Below are 19,957 nucleotides of genomic sequence, written 5' to 3'. Positions count from 1 at the left end.
GATTTTATTTTCTTGGGCTCCAAGATCACCGCAGACAGTGACTGTAGCCATGAAATTAAAAGACGCTTGCGCCTTGGGAGGAAAGCTATGGCAAGAAGCAGAGCCATCACCTTGCTGACAAAGGCTCATATAATCAAAGCTATGGTTTTCCCAGTAGTAACATATGGCTGTGAGAGCTGGACTATAAGGAAGGCTGAGCGCCGAAGAATCGATGCTTTCGAACTGTGGTACTGGAGAAGACTCTTATGAGTCCCCTGGACTGCAAGGAGGTCAATCCTAAAGGAAATCAACCCTGAGTGCTCATTGGAAGGACAGATACTGAAGCTGAAGCTGAAATATTTTGGCCACCTAATGCGAAGAGAAAAGTCACTGGAAAAGACCCTGATGCTGGGAAAGATTGAAGGCAAAAGGAGAAGAGGACAGCAGAGGATGAGATGGCTAGATAGCATCACCGATGCAATGAATATGGACTTGAGCACACTCCGGGAGAGAGCGCAGGACAGGAAGGCCTGGCATGCTATGGTCCATGGGGTCACGAAGAGTTGGACACGACTGAACCACTGAACAACAACAACAACCCTGTGATTCAGAAGGATACTATGGTTAATGGTACTGAAAGCTACTGAGAGATCCAGAAGAACCAATAGGGTCACACTCCCCCCACCCCACCCCATCCATTCACTGATGTAAGTCATCTAGGGTGACCAAGCCAGGCCTGAACCCAGATTGGAATGGATAAATAACCTGGACCCAAACTGTTTAGGGCTGTAAAGGTGAAAGCCAGCACTTTAAATTGGGCCCAAAAACACACTGACAACCAATACAGCTAGTACAGGATTGGTATAATATCACCATCTAACCCCCACAAGGATTCAACTCGCCATATTCTGTATTAGCTAAAGTTTCTGAGTTGCCTTCAAAGGAAGCCCCACATAGAGCATGTTCTAGTAGTCCAGTCTGGATGTAACTAGGACATTTGTGACTGAGGCCAGGTCCGCATTTCTTGGATAGCATCACAGCTGAGAACCAAAGTTGACAGAAGGCACTCTTTGCTACTCCTGCCTGCTTCCACAGACAGCAACAAGTCCATAAGGACCCCTAAGCTACAAACTTTTTAATACAAACTTTGTATCTACAAACTTTAAACAGTCCCTATAGCTGTTTTCAAATGCAATATTTACTTTTTAGTAGGGTTTTGTATTTGCTGAATTACTTATGAAAAGTCATTTGATTTCTCCAATGCTATATTTGTATCCCTTAAAAGTTAAATAGGTTTCACTGGGTGTGGGGACTTGGGTTTTATTTCAAAGTCTGTGAAGCTTCTTCTCTTTTTCAGGCAAACACCATCCTTCCGCATTGTCACAGCCATCACTTACACTGCTTACCTACGTTAATGAATATGGCAGCTTCTTTTGACATTATAAAGGAGAAGAGACTGTAAGCATAAATTTTAGTAAAATGCTGAAGTTATGCTAAGTCATTGACTAGATCAGAGTATCCATTCAGTATAGCTGCAAACTATGTCTTATTGCAATATGTTATTTATCCAAATGAATGTCCTTAATGATTTTATATATTTGGAATTATTGCCCCCATTTATCCCATGAATCCAGAGCAGTGAACAGCATAATATAAATATTTTAAAAGGAATATCATATATGAAAGGCTCTCAGTATAAAATAGCAGAAACCATGGGAAGAGTAATTGGAAAACAAAAAAAAGATGGAAACAGGAGTGCAAGGTTTCTCTTTCCTACCTGATAAACTGAGCTATCCTGTACTGACCCTACCTGCATCCAGTTTGCCTCCAATGTAAGAATTCAGAGGATTTCCACTTACATAGTATCCTTCACACCAAGTAATTCATTACCCAGTTCAGAGAGAGAAGCCTCAAAAAGCTCCACTGTACCTCAGAAGATGGGTAGAAAAAGGAGGAGTAACAAAGCTGTAGTAAATCTTCATGTCAGCTTCAAGCGTGTCCCCAAGCAGATGCAGTGTACAGAGAAGCTAGAGTTTTCTAAGTGTTGGCTAGTATGCAGACCGTCATCAGTCTCAGATAGTTCTGGGTTATTCTTGCCACCAGGGCAATAGTTATAGTTTGTGGGAATGGCTAGAAACTTTAGTAGCCTTATAGGTATTAAAACACATGGGGGTGGGGTGTTTGTGAAGGTAGATGATATAAATTAAGTTCCAAGACAGTAAAGTTGCCATATCTAGACTTCAAAAGCAAATTGACACAGCATTGAGTGGGATATATTTTTTTTGCTGAAATGCTGTTTTTCATGCCTGGCTTTCTAATTGGGAATTGTATCAACTTCCTAAGCCATCTTTATCTATTTTTTCCTTGGTTCTCTGAATTACAGATAATTTGACTGCCATCTTTAATATCAAGTCTGTTGATTTTAGTTTAGTATTATGTATGTTGATTTAGGTTCGTTTGACTCTTTAAAACAAACAAACTTGACCTTTGCAAGCTTTCCCTAAAAATACCAACATTTGTCAGATCTGTGAAAAAATTAAAGATGAAGTTCTCAATCTTGAGTTGTTATAATTAGTGGGCACTTTACAATTGATTTCTAAAGTAAGATTGAGCCCAGAATTACTAGCTGAAGAATTAGGGTTGTATGCAATCGGTATCCCTCCACTGACAGAAGGCTCCTTTATCAGCCAACACCTTTTGTCAGCAGAACAAGGAAGAAGGTGATATTTGGCAAGTCCCCCACACCAGCTCCCACACTTGTTCTGAAGGGCCCTGCAACTCTCCAGAGCAAATTTAGGATGTGCGGTGAGAATAATTGAAAATCACTTCCCTTCCTGTTCTGCTGATGGAAGCCTGCACTGGATTGAAGAGCCTTCTATCAGCGGAGGGACACCAGTTATGGATCTGTAACCAGTGATATGGTTTTCTGGAAAATTTTCTGATGCAGATTAGGTTCATTTGCATAGGAACAGTTTCAGTTTGCATTGGAAAATCTTCTAATGCCCTGGAGAAGGGTTGGGCAACTTGCCGCAGAGAGGGCTGCTGCTCATGCCTTCATTAGGCCTTTAAGAAATGTATTGCCACAAAGTTATTTGGGAAATATAGAATGCCTGGGCCTTCAGATCTTTACTAAGGGCAGCAATATTACAGCAAAGTTATTGCCTGATAAATGTTGACTGTATGAACATTTCCCCCTGGTAGACGAGCCAGTGCTGCACTAAATTGCTTAAAACGCTTTCATGAAATGAAGAAACGAGGACCTAAACCTTACAGCCTTCATCTAGATCACATTGTTCAGAAAGCCATATCAACACATCAGCGAAGGGATCAATATCGTGTGCAGAAAGATATCTTTAGTCTGAAGGTAGAGTTATTTTACTGAAATGCCTGTTCTCAGAAATGTGACTTTCCATGCTCTCTGTACAAAGCTTTTAATTGTCTTTATCATTTTAACCTGAATTTTCCCATCTGGATTACTAGGAACTGTTGAGTGGGTGGGGTGGGGAGTCCATTTCACTAGAATTTGACACACCTTGCACTTCTGTTTGGTTGTGTTTTTAAAAAACGCAACTGTGGACATACAGTCATAGCTTGTTAAAATAACATACTTTACAGCGCCTATCGATGTGGAGCTAATCTTGCAGTAAAATGAACTGTCACTTCTCCCCTTTCTTCTGCTGTAAAAGGACACAGAGGAAGCATTGTTGCTGAATCTGAAAGATAGCCAGGTTCTTCATCACAAAGAGAATCTTGAGTGGAACTGGAATCTGATAGGGACCATACTTAAGGTAAGCTGTTAAATGATGTTCTAATTAACTTTTAAATAAATTGAAATAAAAGGAATTGATAATGACAGCCAGTGTAGTGTACTGGTTGGAATATTGGACTGCGACTCAGGAGATCTGGGTTCTTGTCCCCACCCAGCCATGAAGTCAATCACTGGGTGACTTTGGGCCAGTCACTGATCTGGTTCAGATGACACAACAGCCCACCATAGCTTAATTTATCCACGGGGCTGTCATGTCGTGCCAGGTGCTCACAGGCTTGCCGTGGCTTGTCATGCTGTGCGAACCAAGGCAACGGATTGTTTGAGGGTTAGACAACCCCAAATAACCCATGGCTTTTTCTTTGTCTACCCCTCAAACAACCCCTGGTGCCTGGGTTCACATGACACTACAAGCCACACAAGCCAGCACAGTGCAGCAGTCCATGTGGGTAAATTCAGCCACGGCAGGCTGTCGTGTCATGCGAACCAGATCACTGCCTAAACTACCTCATGGGGTTGTTGTGAGGATAAAATGAAAAGAAGGCAGACCATGTAAGCTTCCTTGGGTTTCTTGGAGGAGGAAAAAAGGGAGGATATAAATGTAATAATAAAGAAAGAAAAATGCAATTCTTATAATAACTCTTTATCTGCTGTTTTCTAGTGGCCAAATATCAACCTAAAGGTTAACAAAGACGAACAGTTGCACAGGTATGTAGCTACCATGTGGAGAAAAATCAGATTAAGAAAATATTTCAATATGTCTTGGAGATAACATGTTCCTAATTTGTAAAATTATGAAGCTAACATTTTAGCTACTAGTGGCTACATTGGAATAAACTTATTTTTCATGCCAGCTACCATGATAAAATAGGATTTGCCGACAATGTATTTTAGATCCAGAAAACAACACGTCAATCCAGCCTGACCCATAAGAATTAACAGATGTAGGCTGAGAAAAAAGAACAACAGGCTGTAAATAAATAGGGCATGTATAAGAAATGAATCCCAAATTGTGGGCCACCAGACTTCTGGTAGTAGGTTTAGGACAGTGTAACAAGCAAGGCTTTAATGGGTAGGGGGTTTGAACGGACAGATGAATTCTGAAGGCAAAATGTAAGGTCTTTGTGAGATGCTACTCAGTGCAAATACTGGACTAAATGGATCCTTGGTCTGACTCCACAAGGCAGCTCTTACTGACTGTGGCAATAATCAAAATGCGTAGATTTCCCACATATACATCCACAGTGCAGAAAATATTTTCAGGAATAAACCCATTAGTTTGTAACTTTGTTTATTTCAGTAACTTGGAGCCATTAATCCCAATTAAATTTTTGCTATCCATATGACCACCAACAGTTTTGCCATGCTTTTTGTAGACTTTTTTAATAGACTTATGGGCCTGGATCCTAACTTTCTTCTATGAATGGAACAGGGTTTATGGAAGGGGGCTCCTGTCTTCCTGTTCTCCCTAAACCTGCTGCATCCCACTGAAATTATAGCCAAGGCTAAATGTATAGTTTAGTATGCATTTGTTTGAAGCCATATATTGGTGTGCATTTAATTAAGATACAATACAATGGGCTAACCACTGGGTTAACAAGCCATGGATTAACCACTGGCTTGTTTAGCCCCTAAACAACCCAGTGCTCCAGGTTTGGACAACACACTAAGCAACCTATGACAGAGCCAATCTTGGGTTGCTAAGGAAATGCAGAAGTGGTGGGCACGCTGCAGGCAGCACCTCTGCTGTCTCCCATTCGTGCATGAGAGCCCATGGATTGTTTAACCCATGGGCTGTCGTGTCGTGCAAACCAGGCCAGACTGCTTATATGATTTTATAGGAGGGGTTCTCAACCTCCCATATGTAGCTTTGACGAGTCAGGTAAAAAAAATATTTTACCATATCTGAGGTCACATAAGAGCTATCAAGGGTAGTCATTCAGCTAGTAATCTTCTATATATATAAAAGTCAAAAATTGTGCGTGGGTTTGTGTGTTTGTGGCTGGCTGCAGGGCTGTCTGTAATGCAGGGAATAAGGGGGAGCTGCCCTGGGTGTAATCACACTGTAGGGGCCCACTGAGCCTGCCATTTGGGCCCTAGAGTTGCTGCCCCTTTTACTTCACATTCTCACTTGCCAGAGTGTATAACAGGAGTCACTGGGTTATGTTATTCCTTTGTTTATACTTTCCCGTACTAACAAGTACACCCTCTCAATCATGGTACAGGCCAGGCTTCTGTTTTCAGCTATGAGTCATCCTATTGGCCATCTTTCATTCTATTGGTCTCTCTCCCATTCACTCTGACTTCCTTCACCTTGGATTGGCTGGCCGCCGTTTGTTCCCTCCCTTTTACTCATGGTTTCTTTTCTGACTGAGCAGAGCATTTAGTTTCTCTCCCCTCTTCCTGCAATATGCAGTGAGCAAGCAAGTTAGTGTTAAATATCTTTATCCCTTTCAATTCCAGATGTATCTGTTAGTAATGTGTGATTAACACTAATGTGAAATGTGGTGCGGTGTGTGCTCGCCTGTCTGAGGGGCTGGGATGACACAATGGAGTGGAGACTTAGGGCTTTATTCATAAAAGAGTGAACTGGGGGGAATTGAGAAGGCAACTGCAAAATGAAGGGCAAAATAGCAGAGTTTTACGTGTAGCTGAATTGAAGATTTTTGGGTTTGTGTGTTTGTGGCTGGCTGCAGGGCCGTCTATAAGACAGAGCATAAGGGGGAGCTGCCCTGGGCCTAAGGGGGAGCTGCCCTGAGCTGCCCTACAGGGACCACTGAGCCTGCCATTTGGGCCCTAGAGTTCCTGCCGCTTTTAGTTCACATTCTCACTTGCTGGAGTGTATGACAGGAGTCACTGGGTTACATTATTACTTTGTTTATACTTTCCCTTACTAACAAGTACACCCTTTCAATCATGGTACAGGCCAGGTTTCTGATTTCAGCTACCAGTCATCCTATTGGCCATCTTTCATTCTATTGGTCTCTCTCCCATTCACTCTGACTTCCTTCACCTTGGATTGGCTGGCTGCTGTTTATTCCCTTCCCTTTACTCATGGTTTCTTTTCTGACTGTGGAGACCATTTAGTTTCTTTCCCCTGTTCCTGCAATATCCAGCAAGGAAGCCTCTGCTGAACATTTTAATAGTGGTATGAGATTCAGTGCGGATTATACTGTAGTAGTGCTTACAGATTCAGTCTCTTGCATTTTTAGTAGTGTTTTTCATTCAATCTGCTCATTATAATTGTTGTGCTTTTTTAATCAAGTCTGGTGGATTCAACTTTTCACCTTTCTTATGGGGCCTTTCCGAGAAGTGTAAACCTACCTTAATGTGTTTCTAACAAATAGTGCCTATGACAAAATTACATCCTGGGCAACGCCGGGTATATCAGCTAGTGCTCACCAAAGGGAAAGATTGGTTTGAAATTATTAGAGGTTTTCTGAAATTCATTATGTGCAAATGATAAAAAGTGCATGTCTAGATATTTCTTTGGCCTGCTTCTTGCCGCTAAAGTTAGCGGTGCTTTCTTTAACCTTAATGTAAACATTTTCTTTCTCATAATGTCTTATTTCCATTTGTTTTATGTGTGTTAAGAAATGTTGTGTGTTTCCTGGAAAGCTGGTTACATTTCTGTATTTCCCCAGTTACAGTTGTGAATTACCTGACCTCCGTGAGTGTGAGTGTGTGTGCACATATGTGTGTGTGTTCACAGGTGAATGATTTAGGAAAGGAAATTCACTGAATTGCATAAACCCTCTTGGGGGAGCAGGACAGGAATGACAGAATGTAATTATTTTTATTCATTTATTAGGAAACGAATCCTGTCTTTTCCATAACTCAGGGTAATAAATGAAGCAGTAAATTCACTGTGTGACAAAAAACAATGAGAAGGAAATCAAACTAATCTCGGGCAGGATGCTCAACAAGCTGAGTGCAGCTACAGAGAGGGTTCCCTCTGATTTCCCAATAAGCCATGCCTTGGCCACAGGTGGGACACAGGGAAAACCCTCACAGCAGATCTCAATTTGCTGGAGAACTTCTAGGAGAACTTAATGACACTGTGGCATTTGCACTGCACTTGAAAGGATAAAACTATTTGCCTGTATTATAAATAAAACAATGTAAACAGGCAGTAATATGCACATTTGTCTGAAGCCTGCAATGGTTTTTTCAGCACCTCATTCTTCTGTTTGATACTAGATTTGTACGACGATTGATGTATTTTTACAAGCCTAGCAGCAAGTTATATGCCAACCTGGATCTAGATTATGCAAAGTCCAAACAGCTCACAGTTGTGGGTTGTCAGTTTACTGAGTTTCTTCTTGAATCTGAAGAGGTAAGATTGGTTTTGTTTAGGCATAACTAACCATTGGCAGCTTCTTGTAGTCAGACATTACTTTGGGGAAGGATTTTGCATATTCTAAAAAAACTTGGAAGATTTTTAATTAGACCGTGTCTGCCAAGTGTCATGAAAGTGCAATATGAATATTTAATTCTGAACCTTAAAATGCAGGCCAGGAAATATTGATTTGCTGGCCTAAATATTGAGTAGGAATGGAATGTATAAAGTGTATTGTTTATCCACAGGGTATAAGAGAAAGTAATAAGAAATGCATTGGTAAAAGCCCTAAAACAAAATACATTAATAAAATGAAAAGGGTATGAATTTTTTGGAGAGTCTTTAACCTTCTCCTTAATCTTACATCCGAGGAGGTAACCAGGTAAGCCAAATCAAATTGGTCTCTAGTTACTCCAGCTTTTCCACTGGAGCTGACCTCACTCTGATTAGCCATTGAATCACTAGCTGCCACTGCCTACTGAATAAACAGAGCAGTAGGTCTCTTTCAGGTTAATGTGGAGAGAGATCTCACTTGCCAGCTTCCAATCTGCCCATCCATCTCCTTAGAGCAGAGGTTCAGAACCTCAGGCCAGCAGACCAAATCTGGCCCACCTGGGGTCCCAATTTCCCCACATGGCCCCTGGCCCCTCCCCCCCGACCACTAATCATTTGGTGGCTTCCTGGCTTTTGCAGTTTTTTCCCCATTCCAAAGGGTTGAAATGCCTCTCCTAAGGCATAGTTACTGGCAGGAAGATCTTTAAGCTACAATATGCTGGTATTTTGCCCTGCCCTCTTTGCCTTATGCACCACGTATTTTGTCTTCGACCCCACCACTGCTGGAATGCAACCTCCAAAACTGAATTTGACCCTTGGGCTGAAAACGGTTTGACACTCCTGGCTTGGCTGGTATTAGGGATGGGGGAGAAATTTGTTCAGTTCGCATTTTAATGCTAATGTACCTAATTTGCACTTCCTGAACTTCTATATCCAAACTTTTCAAAATATTGTGTTGCATTTTGCCAATTGAAAGATACATTAAAAATGTGTATATTAGTGAAAAATGTGCACAAAATGGATATATTAGTGAAAATAGTGCACAAAAACTCATTTTAGGGGAATTGCTTGAAAGAACATGATGTAGAAAGGAGACAAAACAAACTGAAATGGGAAACTGAGCAAAACCAAAACTGAGAGATTCATCCATCTCTAACTGGTATAATAGGCACATAGTTAATCTCTTACATGCTATAGAAGATTCGTTTTAAGAGACAGTAGCGCACTCAGGAATCTCTCTATACTTTAGACAAAGCAGCATGGATTTCAGGAAGCATGGCCAGTTAACTCCATCTGACGACCACTCAACCAAAAGACTAGGTTTCATATTTCTAGAATCTTGCCTGAAAAATTGATGCACTGGCCTGACTTGCTTCAGGATATGGGGGGGGGGGGGTGATGCACAGGTCAACCAACATGCACTTTTGCCCCTCAGGAAGCAAGACAGGAAGGAAAGAAGGAAGGACGGCAGGTGCAACAAAAGGTAGATACAGACTTAAAATTATTTAAAGTTTCTATATAGTCTATTCCATTGCATCCCTGATTCTCTGTGTCACGCCAAGGATAACAAATCAACATTGTTCTTTTTCGTCTATATTTTTTTGCTTTGGGTTGTTTGACAAAACTCAGAACCTCATGGGAGAGGAAATTCCCAGAGGGTGCAAGTCCACTTTTGTTGAAACATGTTCTTGAACTGCGTCACTCTGCACTTGCCGCTGCTAGCTCTTAGAAAGCTTGGACTGCCTGGGGTTGTTTACAGTTGTGACTGCCATAATCCCCACGTGAATAACTTTCAGTTTATGTCAAGATCATCTGACAGCAGTATCTCAGATGACTCACCCCACATTTCTTATGTTGGAGAAATTCTAAACCTAAGTTTAGGGGTTTCTTTAGAAAAAAAAAAAAAAAGAACCACCTTCCAAGCACTATTGCATTTAGGCTTTAGTATTCCCTCTATGCTGCATGTCCTTTATCTTATTGTTAAATCATAGCATCTAAAGTCTGCATATTTTCCAGAGTTTTCACAATAAAGGTTTTCCTCTGGTCTTAATTTACTTGGTACTGGTCTGTTTGATATTTCCTTGCTTTGTGCCAAGAGAGAGATAAACGTGTCTTTTTTCAATGAAGGAAAAAATCCTGCAAAAAGAACTGAAGTAGCTTTTGTTTTTTCACTTTAAAGCAGGATGGTCATGGCTACCTTGAAGAGTTAGTAAAAGATATTGTACATTGGCTTAATTCTTCTTCTGGATTGAAACCAGAACGCAGTCTCCAGAACAATGGGTTACTTAACACTCTTAGTCAGCACTACTTCTTGTTTTTTGGTACGCTCTCCTGTCATCCCCATGGCGTGAAAATGCTTGAAAAGTGTAACGTGTTTCAGTGGTAAGCATTCTCTTCAGTTATAAAAATGTTTTGAAATACCTGGGTTCTGGAATCTTAAAAATATGAATTGTTTCACAATTTCTCTAGAAAATTTCTAAATTTCTCTAGAAATGAAGTGTATTAAACTGTAGCTAGGTGTGGGTTGTTTACACTCATTTTTATATTTTTGGGAGACATATCATGTTAGATTTGACATGTAAACATTTAGAGTGCAAAGGAACTGTCGAAAATATATTCTTAATACTTTCCAGAGTCGACACTTCACATTTATAAAGTTTAATCTATAGATCATGCACATCGTTATTTTTCAGGTTAAAAAAAACTTTCCATGGTGAACAGAATATATTATTGACTCCCTCTCTTTCAATTCCATAATAATAATATCAGCCTATTAGCCTTTGACGCATTTTAGGATATCTTAAGCAGCAGCATCCAAAAAATGCCTCTGGCGCACGGAATTTACAATCTAAAATTTGACAGTGGAAGATGCAACCAATGGAGAGGCAGGGAAGGAAAGATGGAGGGATTTTTAAAAATCAGTACAATTCTCTCCCACACACTTACATCCTCAGGAACTCACTTTCCAGGTTACTGCCTTAGATATCTGTAGATACACATATCTTAAAAGGACTCCATCCATGTTTAACTGTTTCCATCTTCTTTCAGTCTCCTTAATCTTTGCTCCTTGAAGAACCAGGATCACTTACTCAAACTGACAGTTTCTAGTTTGGACTACAGCAGAGATGGATTAGCAAGAGTCATCCTTTCTAAAATCCTCACTGCATCTACAGACGTAAGTGACGGGCAGCTGTTCTAAATAGCTATGCCCTGTACAATATATAAATGTGGATGCTTTTATCCTTGCTTTCACAGGTTGGTACAGTCAACAGAATGTTGGGTTTGGATCCAAAACACCTAGGTTCAAATGCTTTCTCAAAGCCTTGTCCTTGAAGCTAAGTTGGTCAGTCACTGGGCCAGTCACTTTCTCTCAGCCTATCCTACCTTCCAGGATTGTTGTGATGATAAATGTGAGGATGGGGCTTGGAAGAAGGGAGAGATAAACATATAAATAATGGGCAACATCCAGTGGTGACTGCCTGTGAACAGCCAACTCAACTGATTCTGTGGCACGAGTGGCACCCACCACTTGCGCAGTGGAGATTTAGCACTTCTCGGGGAAAGCCCCGAAATGAGCAGAAATGCTTATTTCTGGACTGGAGCAGGTTTGTGGAGCTCCCATATGCGAACTCTTCCTTGTTCCAGAAAAGTGTGTTTTGGCTAGATCCTGGAAGCACTAAATCTCCATTGCACAAGTAGTAGGTGCTGCTTGCGCAACAGAATTGGCAGGTCTGGCCTTTTGCTGAACGGAAGCAGCAGTGGGCCCCATTTGCAGACAGGTAGGTTGGATACTGCCCAGTATTACATATAAATCTAGGAAACATGAAGTACAATTTGAGCTCTATATATATATGCATGTAGGTATGTATGTATGTATGTATGTGCACATGCTTTGTCATGAAACACACTTTTTGACTATGAAGAATTGTGCTCCAGATTGTCACGGCTGTTTATAATTTGGATTTAATGGCGTGCTGATTGCACCCATATAAAAATGACTGTATAATAAGACAAATTATCTGTGTATGTGTGTACAAAATCCACTTTTCTCTACCTTGTTTCCCTTGCTGGTTTTCCATTAATTTGTTTTTTTCCTTTGTAGAGCTGCAGGTTGTATGCTACAAAACACCTGCGAGTACTGCTCAGGGCCAATGTAGAATTCTTCAGTAATTGGGGTATCGAGTTACTGGTCACCCAGCTTCATGACAAATATAAAGCTATCTCTTCTGAAGCACTTGATATCCTCGATGAAGCATGTGAAGATAAGGTGTGAATCCTCTGCCCCTTTCTTCAGTCTCTATGAACGCGTGTAGTCGTGTATCAGTTCATTAAGAAATAACGCCTTAATTTTCTGCAGTGATTCTACTTTGCATGATGTAAACATTGAATGTTGCTTATAAAATGAACTAATGTTGACTTGTTCTAAATGTGAATGCAAAAACAGTGAAAACTAGGAAGAAACTAGGAGTAAGCCCAAATCATTGTTCATAGATTTTCAAGGGCTGACTAAGGGATAAAACCAAAGTTATGGGAACAGACTTCTCATGCAATGAGAGTTTCCTTCCCCTCTTCCCACCCATGCCCCTCCACCCCAGATCTTTTCCGGAGGATCCCCTGCTGGTAGAAGGACACTGTTGGTTATACCCCGTCTTAGAATAGGGAATAAACACACATACCTAAGAAGTATAATTTAATGTCAACAGTTTGCTGCTACTCTCTAACTGATGAGAGAGAGTTCCAGTGTAACCATAAATTAAGTGCAAGTTACCTTCTTCTGAAACATAACTCCCCCCACCCCTCTCTTTTAGGCAAACCTTCATGCTCTCATTCAAATGAAACCAGCGCTCTCTCATCTTGGAGACAAGGGTTTGCTTCTGCTCTTAAGGTAAACATTAAATGTTACTCCAGATGAAAACAAACCAATTAATTTGCATTTTGATTATCCATGTAAATATTTATAAATAGTGTATGATGGCATTTTTTTTCAGATTTCTGTCCATTCCAAAAGGGTTTTCCTATCTAAACGAGCGAGGCTATGTGACAAAACAAATGGAGAAATGGCAGAAGGTACCTCTTCACAAATCCAAATCATTCTCTGGAATTCATAATTTGAAATGTGTGTCTTCTTGCTATGCTGAGGTTTTGCTTTGCTAAAGCCAGCCCTGCAATGATGAACATTTGGGAGCAATATCATGCTTAAGTTGAGCACTTCAGAGTCTATTGATCTCCACAGGAGAAACTTCAAGCACATACTCAACTCTCAGAGCATGACCAGTGGGCCTTAAGATGTTTATATTTGGGTGGATTGTGCTGTAGATTTGTTATGTCTGTGGTAATTGTCTGCCCTAAATATTCATTTGGAAGGAAAGCTGCTTGTAACATTTTTTGTTAATCTAAAGTTTAACACACTTTAAATGCCAGGTCCTGAGAGGATAAACTTGTATGCATGCTCACCTCACAAGTTGCCCTATATTTTCTAGGCAGAGATTTTGTTGCATGCTATATGTAATTGCATAAATTAACCTTAATGCTTAATATGTATTAAAATATTATGAAGGTCTTAATATTTTGTACTTACTTTCCTGTCATGAGGATGGACAGTCATCCTCATGACAGGACAGCTCTACCCCCTTAGTCTAATAGTGATTTATTATTATTATTTATTTATTTATTACATTTCTATACCGCCCCATAGCCAAAGCTCTCTGGGCAGTTTACAAAAGTTAAAACATTGAAATACAACATACAAAATTTTAAAACCATTTACATAAAAGCATATGGACAGTATATACAAACAACAAAAACAACTTTGAACTAAAAACATTTTTTTAAAAATCCAACAATAAATCAACACAGCTTAAAACAACACAGCTTAAAAACAGTATACAAACATCAGCATAAGGAACAGGAGTTCTGAAAAGGGAAGGCCTGCCGGAATAATAGAGTCTTTAATGTCTGCTTAAAAACCTTCAACAAGGTCAGCAGGCACATTTCAACCGGCAGGTCATTCCACACTTGAGGGGTGGCAAAGGAAAAGGCCCTCTTGCATGTGGCTGCCAGTCTCACATTAGGCAGCCGCAGCAGAGAGCCCTCAGAGGACCTTAGGTGGCAGACTGGGATGTAGGGGAGAAGGCGCTCCCTAAGGTACCTTGGACCTAGACCATGTAAGGCTTTAAAGGTAAGAACCAGCACTTTATCTTTTGCTCGAAAACAAATTGGCAGCCAGTGTGAAGATTTTAAAACGGGTGTAATATGGTCTCCATGGGATGTCCCAGAGATCAACCTGGCTGCCATATTTTGTACCAGTTGGAGTTTCTGAACTAAATACACAGGCAGCCCCAAGTACAGCGCATTACAGAAATCAGTCCTAGAGGTTACCAGCGCGTGCACCACCGTTACCAGATCCACATGTTCCAGGAACGGGCGTAGCTGGAGCATCAGCTGAAGTTGTTAACAGGCACTTCTCACCGTTGCCTCCACCTGGGGTGCCAGGAGCAGGGTGGGTCAAGAAGCACCCCCAAGCTACAAACTTGCTCCTTCAGTTGGAGTGCAGCCCCATCCAGAACTGTTTGACATACCTCAATACCTGAATTAGGACCCTTCACGATGAGCACCTCTGTCTTGCCTGGATTCAACTTCAGCTTGTTCTCCCTCATCCAGGCCATTCCCGACTTCAGGCAGTCATTCAGAGGAGCCATACGTTCCTTGGATAAAGATGTTAAGGAGAAATAGATTTGGGTGTCATCAGCACACTGATAACACTCAGCCCCAAACCTCCTGATGATCTCTCCCAGCGGTTTCATGTAGATATTGAACAGCATCAGAAATAGATGCCAAATAGCCACATCATTGATATTCTAGCCCCCTCCTGTCTTAACGTAGTTGTGTTTCTGCCTTCAGAAGGTGTGGTAGGGACCTGGACTGCTCTCAGGTCTGTGATGAGATTGGGCAGGGGGCAGGGTTAAGGTTTCTGAATTTAAGCATAATATTCAGCTTTGTTCTTCTGAGCTTCTGTGATGCTGCTTTTGTGTGGCTCAGCATGTCAACTACTGGCATGTGATAACTTAAGGGTTAGATCTGCAGGCACTAGAACTGTGATTTTCCCTTTGAAGATAGGTACAGGGGAAGAATAGCAGGCAGGAAACAGTTAACCACCCCCTCTCATTCTTCACTCCAAACTGCTTTTACCCAAAGCTACTATCCCATAGAAAAATTAGCTGTAGAAGTTATGGTAAAAATGTCTCCATGTAACATGTAGTTTTGCCCGTTTGAAAGAGACAGTCTGGGCCAAGAATAGAAGAGTCGATCCTTTGGCTGCATGGCATGACACCCAAATCTTTTCACTTACTGAGTGGGGGCGGAAATTGATCCACCATGGAAGATAACTGTTGAAGTGCTGTGTAAAGGACATTCACAAGAAAGACCCCAATTTCCCGTTTTTATAGGATAGAAGAATTTATTCCGTAAAACTGTGAGGCAGATAATATTCTACAAATTATGTCTGAAACAGAAGTCTTTACATTGTACAGAAAATAACTCAAGAAATATTTTTATTCTAAATGCGTTTTGCATTTTTAATAAAAAGCACTTCTAAAATCTGCAATATTTCCTTTGTGATTATGGAAAGACTTTTCTCACTTGGATCACAACATAGTATTGTATTATAAATAAGAATATTTGCTGTTTCTGCTGAGCTCTCTATTCCTTTATCACCTTAGGAATACAATTTAAAATATGTTGAGTTGATAGAAGAACAACTTAATGAAGCGCTTACCACCTATCGCAAACCTGTTGATGGCGATAATTATGTTCGTCGAAGCAACCAAAGGTAAGCTAATGTACAAAGAATCTTGATTGGCTTGTTAAAAGAATGCTACATAATGCAATGGCTATGTGGCTGGTTTTGAAACTGTCATAATTAATCCTATGCAAACAGACCATTTTTCTTTCTACCAGATTACAGCGGCCACATGTCTATCTGCCAGTTCACCTTTATGGCCAACTGGTACATCACAAAACAGGCTGCCATTTGTTGGAAGCTCAGGTGAGGAAACTTAATATAACTGATTCAAAATAAAGGTAACATTAAATACATTACAACCTTCTTACAATTGTTTTTTGCATTTACTTAGATATTACTGGTTCAAAGTTGTGCAGCATGTGCTATCCTGTCATACAATTTGGCTTAGCTTTTATTAGTTAGACCCATAAAAAGTCAAGGGAACCAGGAATTCCTAGGTCATGCATGCATGCTTGTTCTATGACATAAACCCTTGCCAGCACTTCCAAAGTTAACTTTTCTCCCTTGGGAGCTTGTGTGTTCTCTGTCTTTTTAACTTATGGAAATAATGGTGGTTGAGGCTGTATAGAGTTCACTTATAGGACAGAGCAAAAGTACATCTGTTTCTTGCCATCTGTTTCCTGGTACACAGCAACACAGGAAGTTACCTTATACCGAGTCAGACCATTGGTCCACCTAGTCCAGCATTTTTGACACTGACTGACAGCTGGTCCTCAGGGTTTCAGGCAAGAGCTTTTTCAGCGCTGCCTGGAGATACCGGGGATTGAACCTAGGACCTTCTGTATGCAAAGCATATGCTCTGCCACTGAGCCATGGCCCCTCCCTGTGATAATCCAAGCCCAGAGGTTATTTGACCCACAGAAACATGGAAGTGATCTCCTGCAGTGGAACTTCTTTGCCTCCCTGAAGATCATGTTATCTTGTAGCCTTTCCCTCTCTCTGTTTCTTGTATGCTGTGAATGTATCCTTCCCGTGTGTTTTTGGGATGTGGGGTCTGTCCTTTCAATCAAGTATCGGTAGATAACAGTATGAGCTTTTAACTAGTTTTATGCACTTATGTCCTTCAAAATGTTTATATTTTCCAAACTGATACATTTCACAGTTACAAGTTCTTAAGGCAGAATAAATTGTTGGTTCTTCAGGATTGCACTTGTCTTCAGTAAGCAACCTCATAACTGTACATGGTTTTATCTACAATGTAATATATATTAAAATCGTTCTTTCCTAAGTTTTGAAAGCATTATATGAATGTCGTTCAGTCTCCGTGCAACGAAGCGCTATAAACTAAAAGTTGTTCACCCTTTTATATAGGAAAGTTTATATGGGAAAGTCTTGAGCTTTTCCCACATAGCATGGGAATGCAGTGAGCTGAATTTAAAGGAGAGAATTGAAGATAAACGGAGGTTTTCAATGGCCATTGCAAAGTCCGTGGGGGAAAAAACTTCTCCAGATGACTAAGCATAGCTAGGGATCTGATGAAGAAGTATGGGAGACAAGCAGTCTTCCTCTCGTCACCTTTGCACCACTGTAACATCTGAGCCAAACTCATGAGATTTTGCAGCTCACTCGCTTCATGGGATGATGTGTGAGTCCCACTTAGAACTTCATATAACAACTGCAGAAACAGGGAGTACTGGGGGTGGGGGTGGGGTCATGCATGTGTTTTCCATATCCACCCAATCATCCTCTTGTTTCCCCATGTCTGGCCTTCTGGGCTAAGATATGAGAAACAGCCTTGCAACTTCTGTAAAAACAGTGTGAACAAGTTCTGAGATGCAACAGCAAAGAGTAGCTGGTTGATTCTGAAGTGCACAAAATAGTGCTGCTCTTTCCTTTATATGATGCAGTTTTCAGCTGTGTTAATTTCTTGGCATTGTTAATTCAAAGTCTCTCTGAATTGAAGGAAAAGAGAATACTGACTAACCTTTACACTGTCTGAGTTATGTCTTTTACAAAAAAAATCTTTATGAAATGGGAAAGGACTTATTTCCTGACTAGAGTTGTTATAATTGTTGCAGACGTCTTTATTCAGTTTTACCAGTGATCATTTGTGATTGATTTACAACCTTTATATACCTCTCCACATCTAGACAGATTCCAGAGTGGTGAACAATAAAAAAATATATGATGTACTAGTATTCTCATTTAAATTATGAGCATTTATGTAACTTTACAAAATGTATAACCTATTTTTATGTTACTTTCAGCACTTAGGTAAGCTGGAAAAGCAATTCAACAATTGATAAATAAATTAAGCCTTATCTATTGAAACTCCTTTGTTGTTTTTCTTTTTATTCTTTAGAGTATTGTTCCTGACCTGAGTTACACTGTTCGTTCTCCCATGCTGGATAAATGGGAAGGGATTAAGCAATTGAAAGCAGCTCTCTGGGCACTGGTTAGTTAAAAATTTATATCCATCATGATTTTTTAAATACTATTCTACAACTATAAATACCAGTAAGGAGTACCTACTTGAACTATTTATGTTCTAGGATATTACCTACTGATGGGTAAAAGAGCGTAAGATTACTTAATTTATTTAATGCATATCATGTCTTTCCACTACAAATATCACTCAAGGGGGCTAACGATAATAAAGTCTTTTTAAAAATTCAAAATGTAATTAAAACATATATACGAACAATTAAAAACACAAATAAAAAAGAAATAAATTGCACCCACCACTTAAATCCTACTTCAGCAAACAAATCAATTTTAAATCAGAAGTTCTTCTGAATAAAAGTATCATTTTGGGGGGAACTAGCCTGGCTTTGCCTGGCACTGTCTTCCAAGGCCTGGGAACAGCCACTGAGAAGGTCCTCTCATGTTTTTGCCAAATATACTGCTGACGATGGTGGGACAGAGAAAAGGACCTCTCTCAAGAATCTTAAAATCTGGGCAGGTTCACGTGACAATGCTAATCACTTAATACACATTATTTGCCTAAATTATAGTTTCGTCTTGACTGCTAGTAGTGTAGCATCCAGGATTTGTTAATTAGACTTCTAGGGTACACTAGCCCTTTTCTTTTCAATCCAAGAAAGGAACTGGGATGTCACTCTCAAAGTAAAGGGTACATGAGTATATTTCCTCATTCTCTATGGCAGCCTTTCCCAACCTGGTGTCCTCCAGTTTTGGACTACAGCTCCCAGCACTCCTAACCATTTGCCATACTGGTTCGGGCTGAAGGGATGTGAAGACCAAAACATCTGGAGGACACCAGGTTTGGGAAGTTTGCTCTATGAGCTGGATCCAAAAGTTCCCTTCCTCCTTTGGAAGAAGACTCCCAGTGGCAGAATGGAACCTTTGGATCCAACCCTATAATTCTAGGCAGATGTAACCATAATTTGTGTTGTGGTGCGAGTGTGATAATGAGTCAAATATAAATGTGCTAAGGAGATTTAAAAGGCATTTTTGTATTCATTAGAAAGTTGGGAGAGTAGGTTACATGTTACAGAACATGCTTGATTCTAAGTTGGTACCTGTAACATATTCAGCCATAGTTGCAGACAGAGATGGTATGGAATTTAAATAAAATATCTTGTTTATAAATCAAGCACTAGTTCAGTATCTCTTCACCGTACTTTATTGTGTCAGCCAGTCTGAACCAATAGCACATTTGATCATAAATTATATTTAAATTTCAGGGCAATATCGGATCTTCAAACTGGGGTCTGAATTTGCTTCAAGAAGAAAATGTGATTCCTGATATAATGGCACTCGCCCAGCATTGTGAGGTTCTATCTATTAGAGGGTAGGTATATCTTGAAAACTTCCTTGCAAAACATCTACAGGTTTTTTGCTTTGTCTGGGAGTCATTAAAATGATTAGATTTTCAGTCTGTAGCTTCATTCTTCACAAATGGTCCATTATTTTAGGAGAAAAAAAAGTTACATCACAGTTAGAGAGCTTAGAATGCATGTTTTAAAGTTTAACCTTTTTATTAAAAACAAAAATCCAAGTTTTTTTTTAATAAGAATTTGTTGTTTTACCTCAAGGCTTTTACATTCTAACTTGA

At 40.2% G+C, this 19,957-nt stretch overlaps 1 protein-coding gene across 7 annotated transcripts in view; it reads left to right on the top strand.

The window, feature by feature from the left end:
- RICTOR (RPTOR independent companion of MTOR complex 2) overlaps positions 1-19,957 on the top strand; it is a 108,119-nt gene that overhangs the window by 66,304 nt on the left and 21,858 nt on the right. For 6 of the 7 annotated variants that reach the window (XM_084833106.1, XM_084833104.1, XM_084833109.1 and 3 more), the window contains 15 exons: positions 1,337-1,437; positions 3,181-3,343; positions 3,666-3,767; positions 4,407-4,453; positions 7,946-8,081; positions 9,574-9,621; positions 10,318-10,520; positions 11,187-11,313; positions 12,241-12,405; positions 12,947-13,023; positions 13,127-13,205; positions 15,857-15,966; positions 16,095-16,182; positions 18,242-18,334; positions 19,587-19,693. In XM_084833106.1, coding sequence (XP_084689232.1) covers positions 1,337-1,437; positions 3,181-3,343; positions 3,666-3,767; positions 4,407-4,453; positions 7,946-8,081; positions 9,574-9,621; positions 10,318-10,520; positions 11,187-11,313; positions 12,241-12,405; positions 12,947-13,023; positions 13,127-13,205; positions 15,857-15,966; positions 16,095-16,182; positions 18,242-18,334; positions 19,587-19,693 — 1,646 coding nt within the window. The remainder of the gene's footprint in view (positions 1-1,336; positions 1,438-3,180; positions 3,344-3,665; positions 3,768-4,406; positions 4,454-7,945; positions 8,082-9,573; positions 9,622-10,317; positions 10,521-11,186; positions 11,314-12,240; positions 12,406-12,946; positions 13,024-13,126; positions 13,206-15,856; positions 15,967-16,094; positions 16,183-18,241; positions 18,335-19,586; positions 19,694-19,957) is intronic. The other variant, XM_084833105.1, reaches the window with a different exon arrangement.

The sequence above is a fragment of the Heloderma suspectum genome, chromosome 2 (genome assembly GCF_057233095.1).
Source record: "Heloderma suspectum isolate Gila_16-S chromosome 2, 16-S_ref, whole genome shotgun sequence".
NCBI classification, from domain to species: domain Eukaryota; kingdom Metazoa; phylum Chordata; class Lepidosauria; order Squamata; family Helodermatidae; genus Heloderma; species Heloderma suspectum.
Note: the sequence above shows the minus strand (reverse complement) of the source record. Positions and strands in the feature narration are given on the sequence as shown.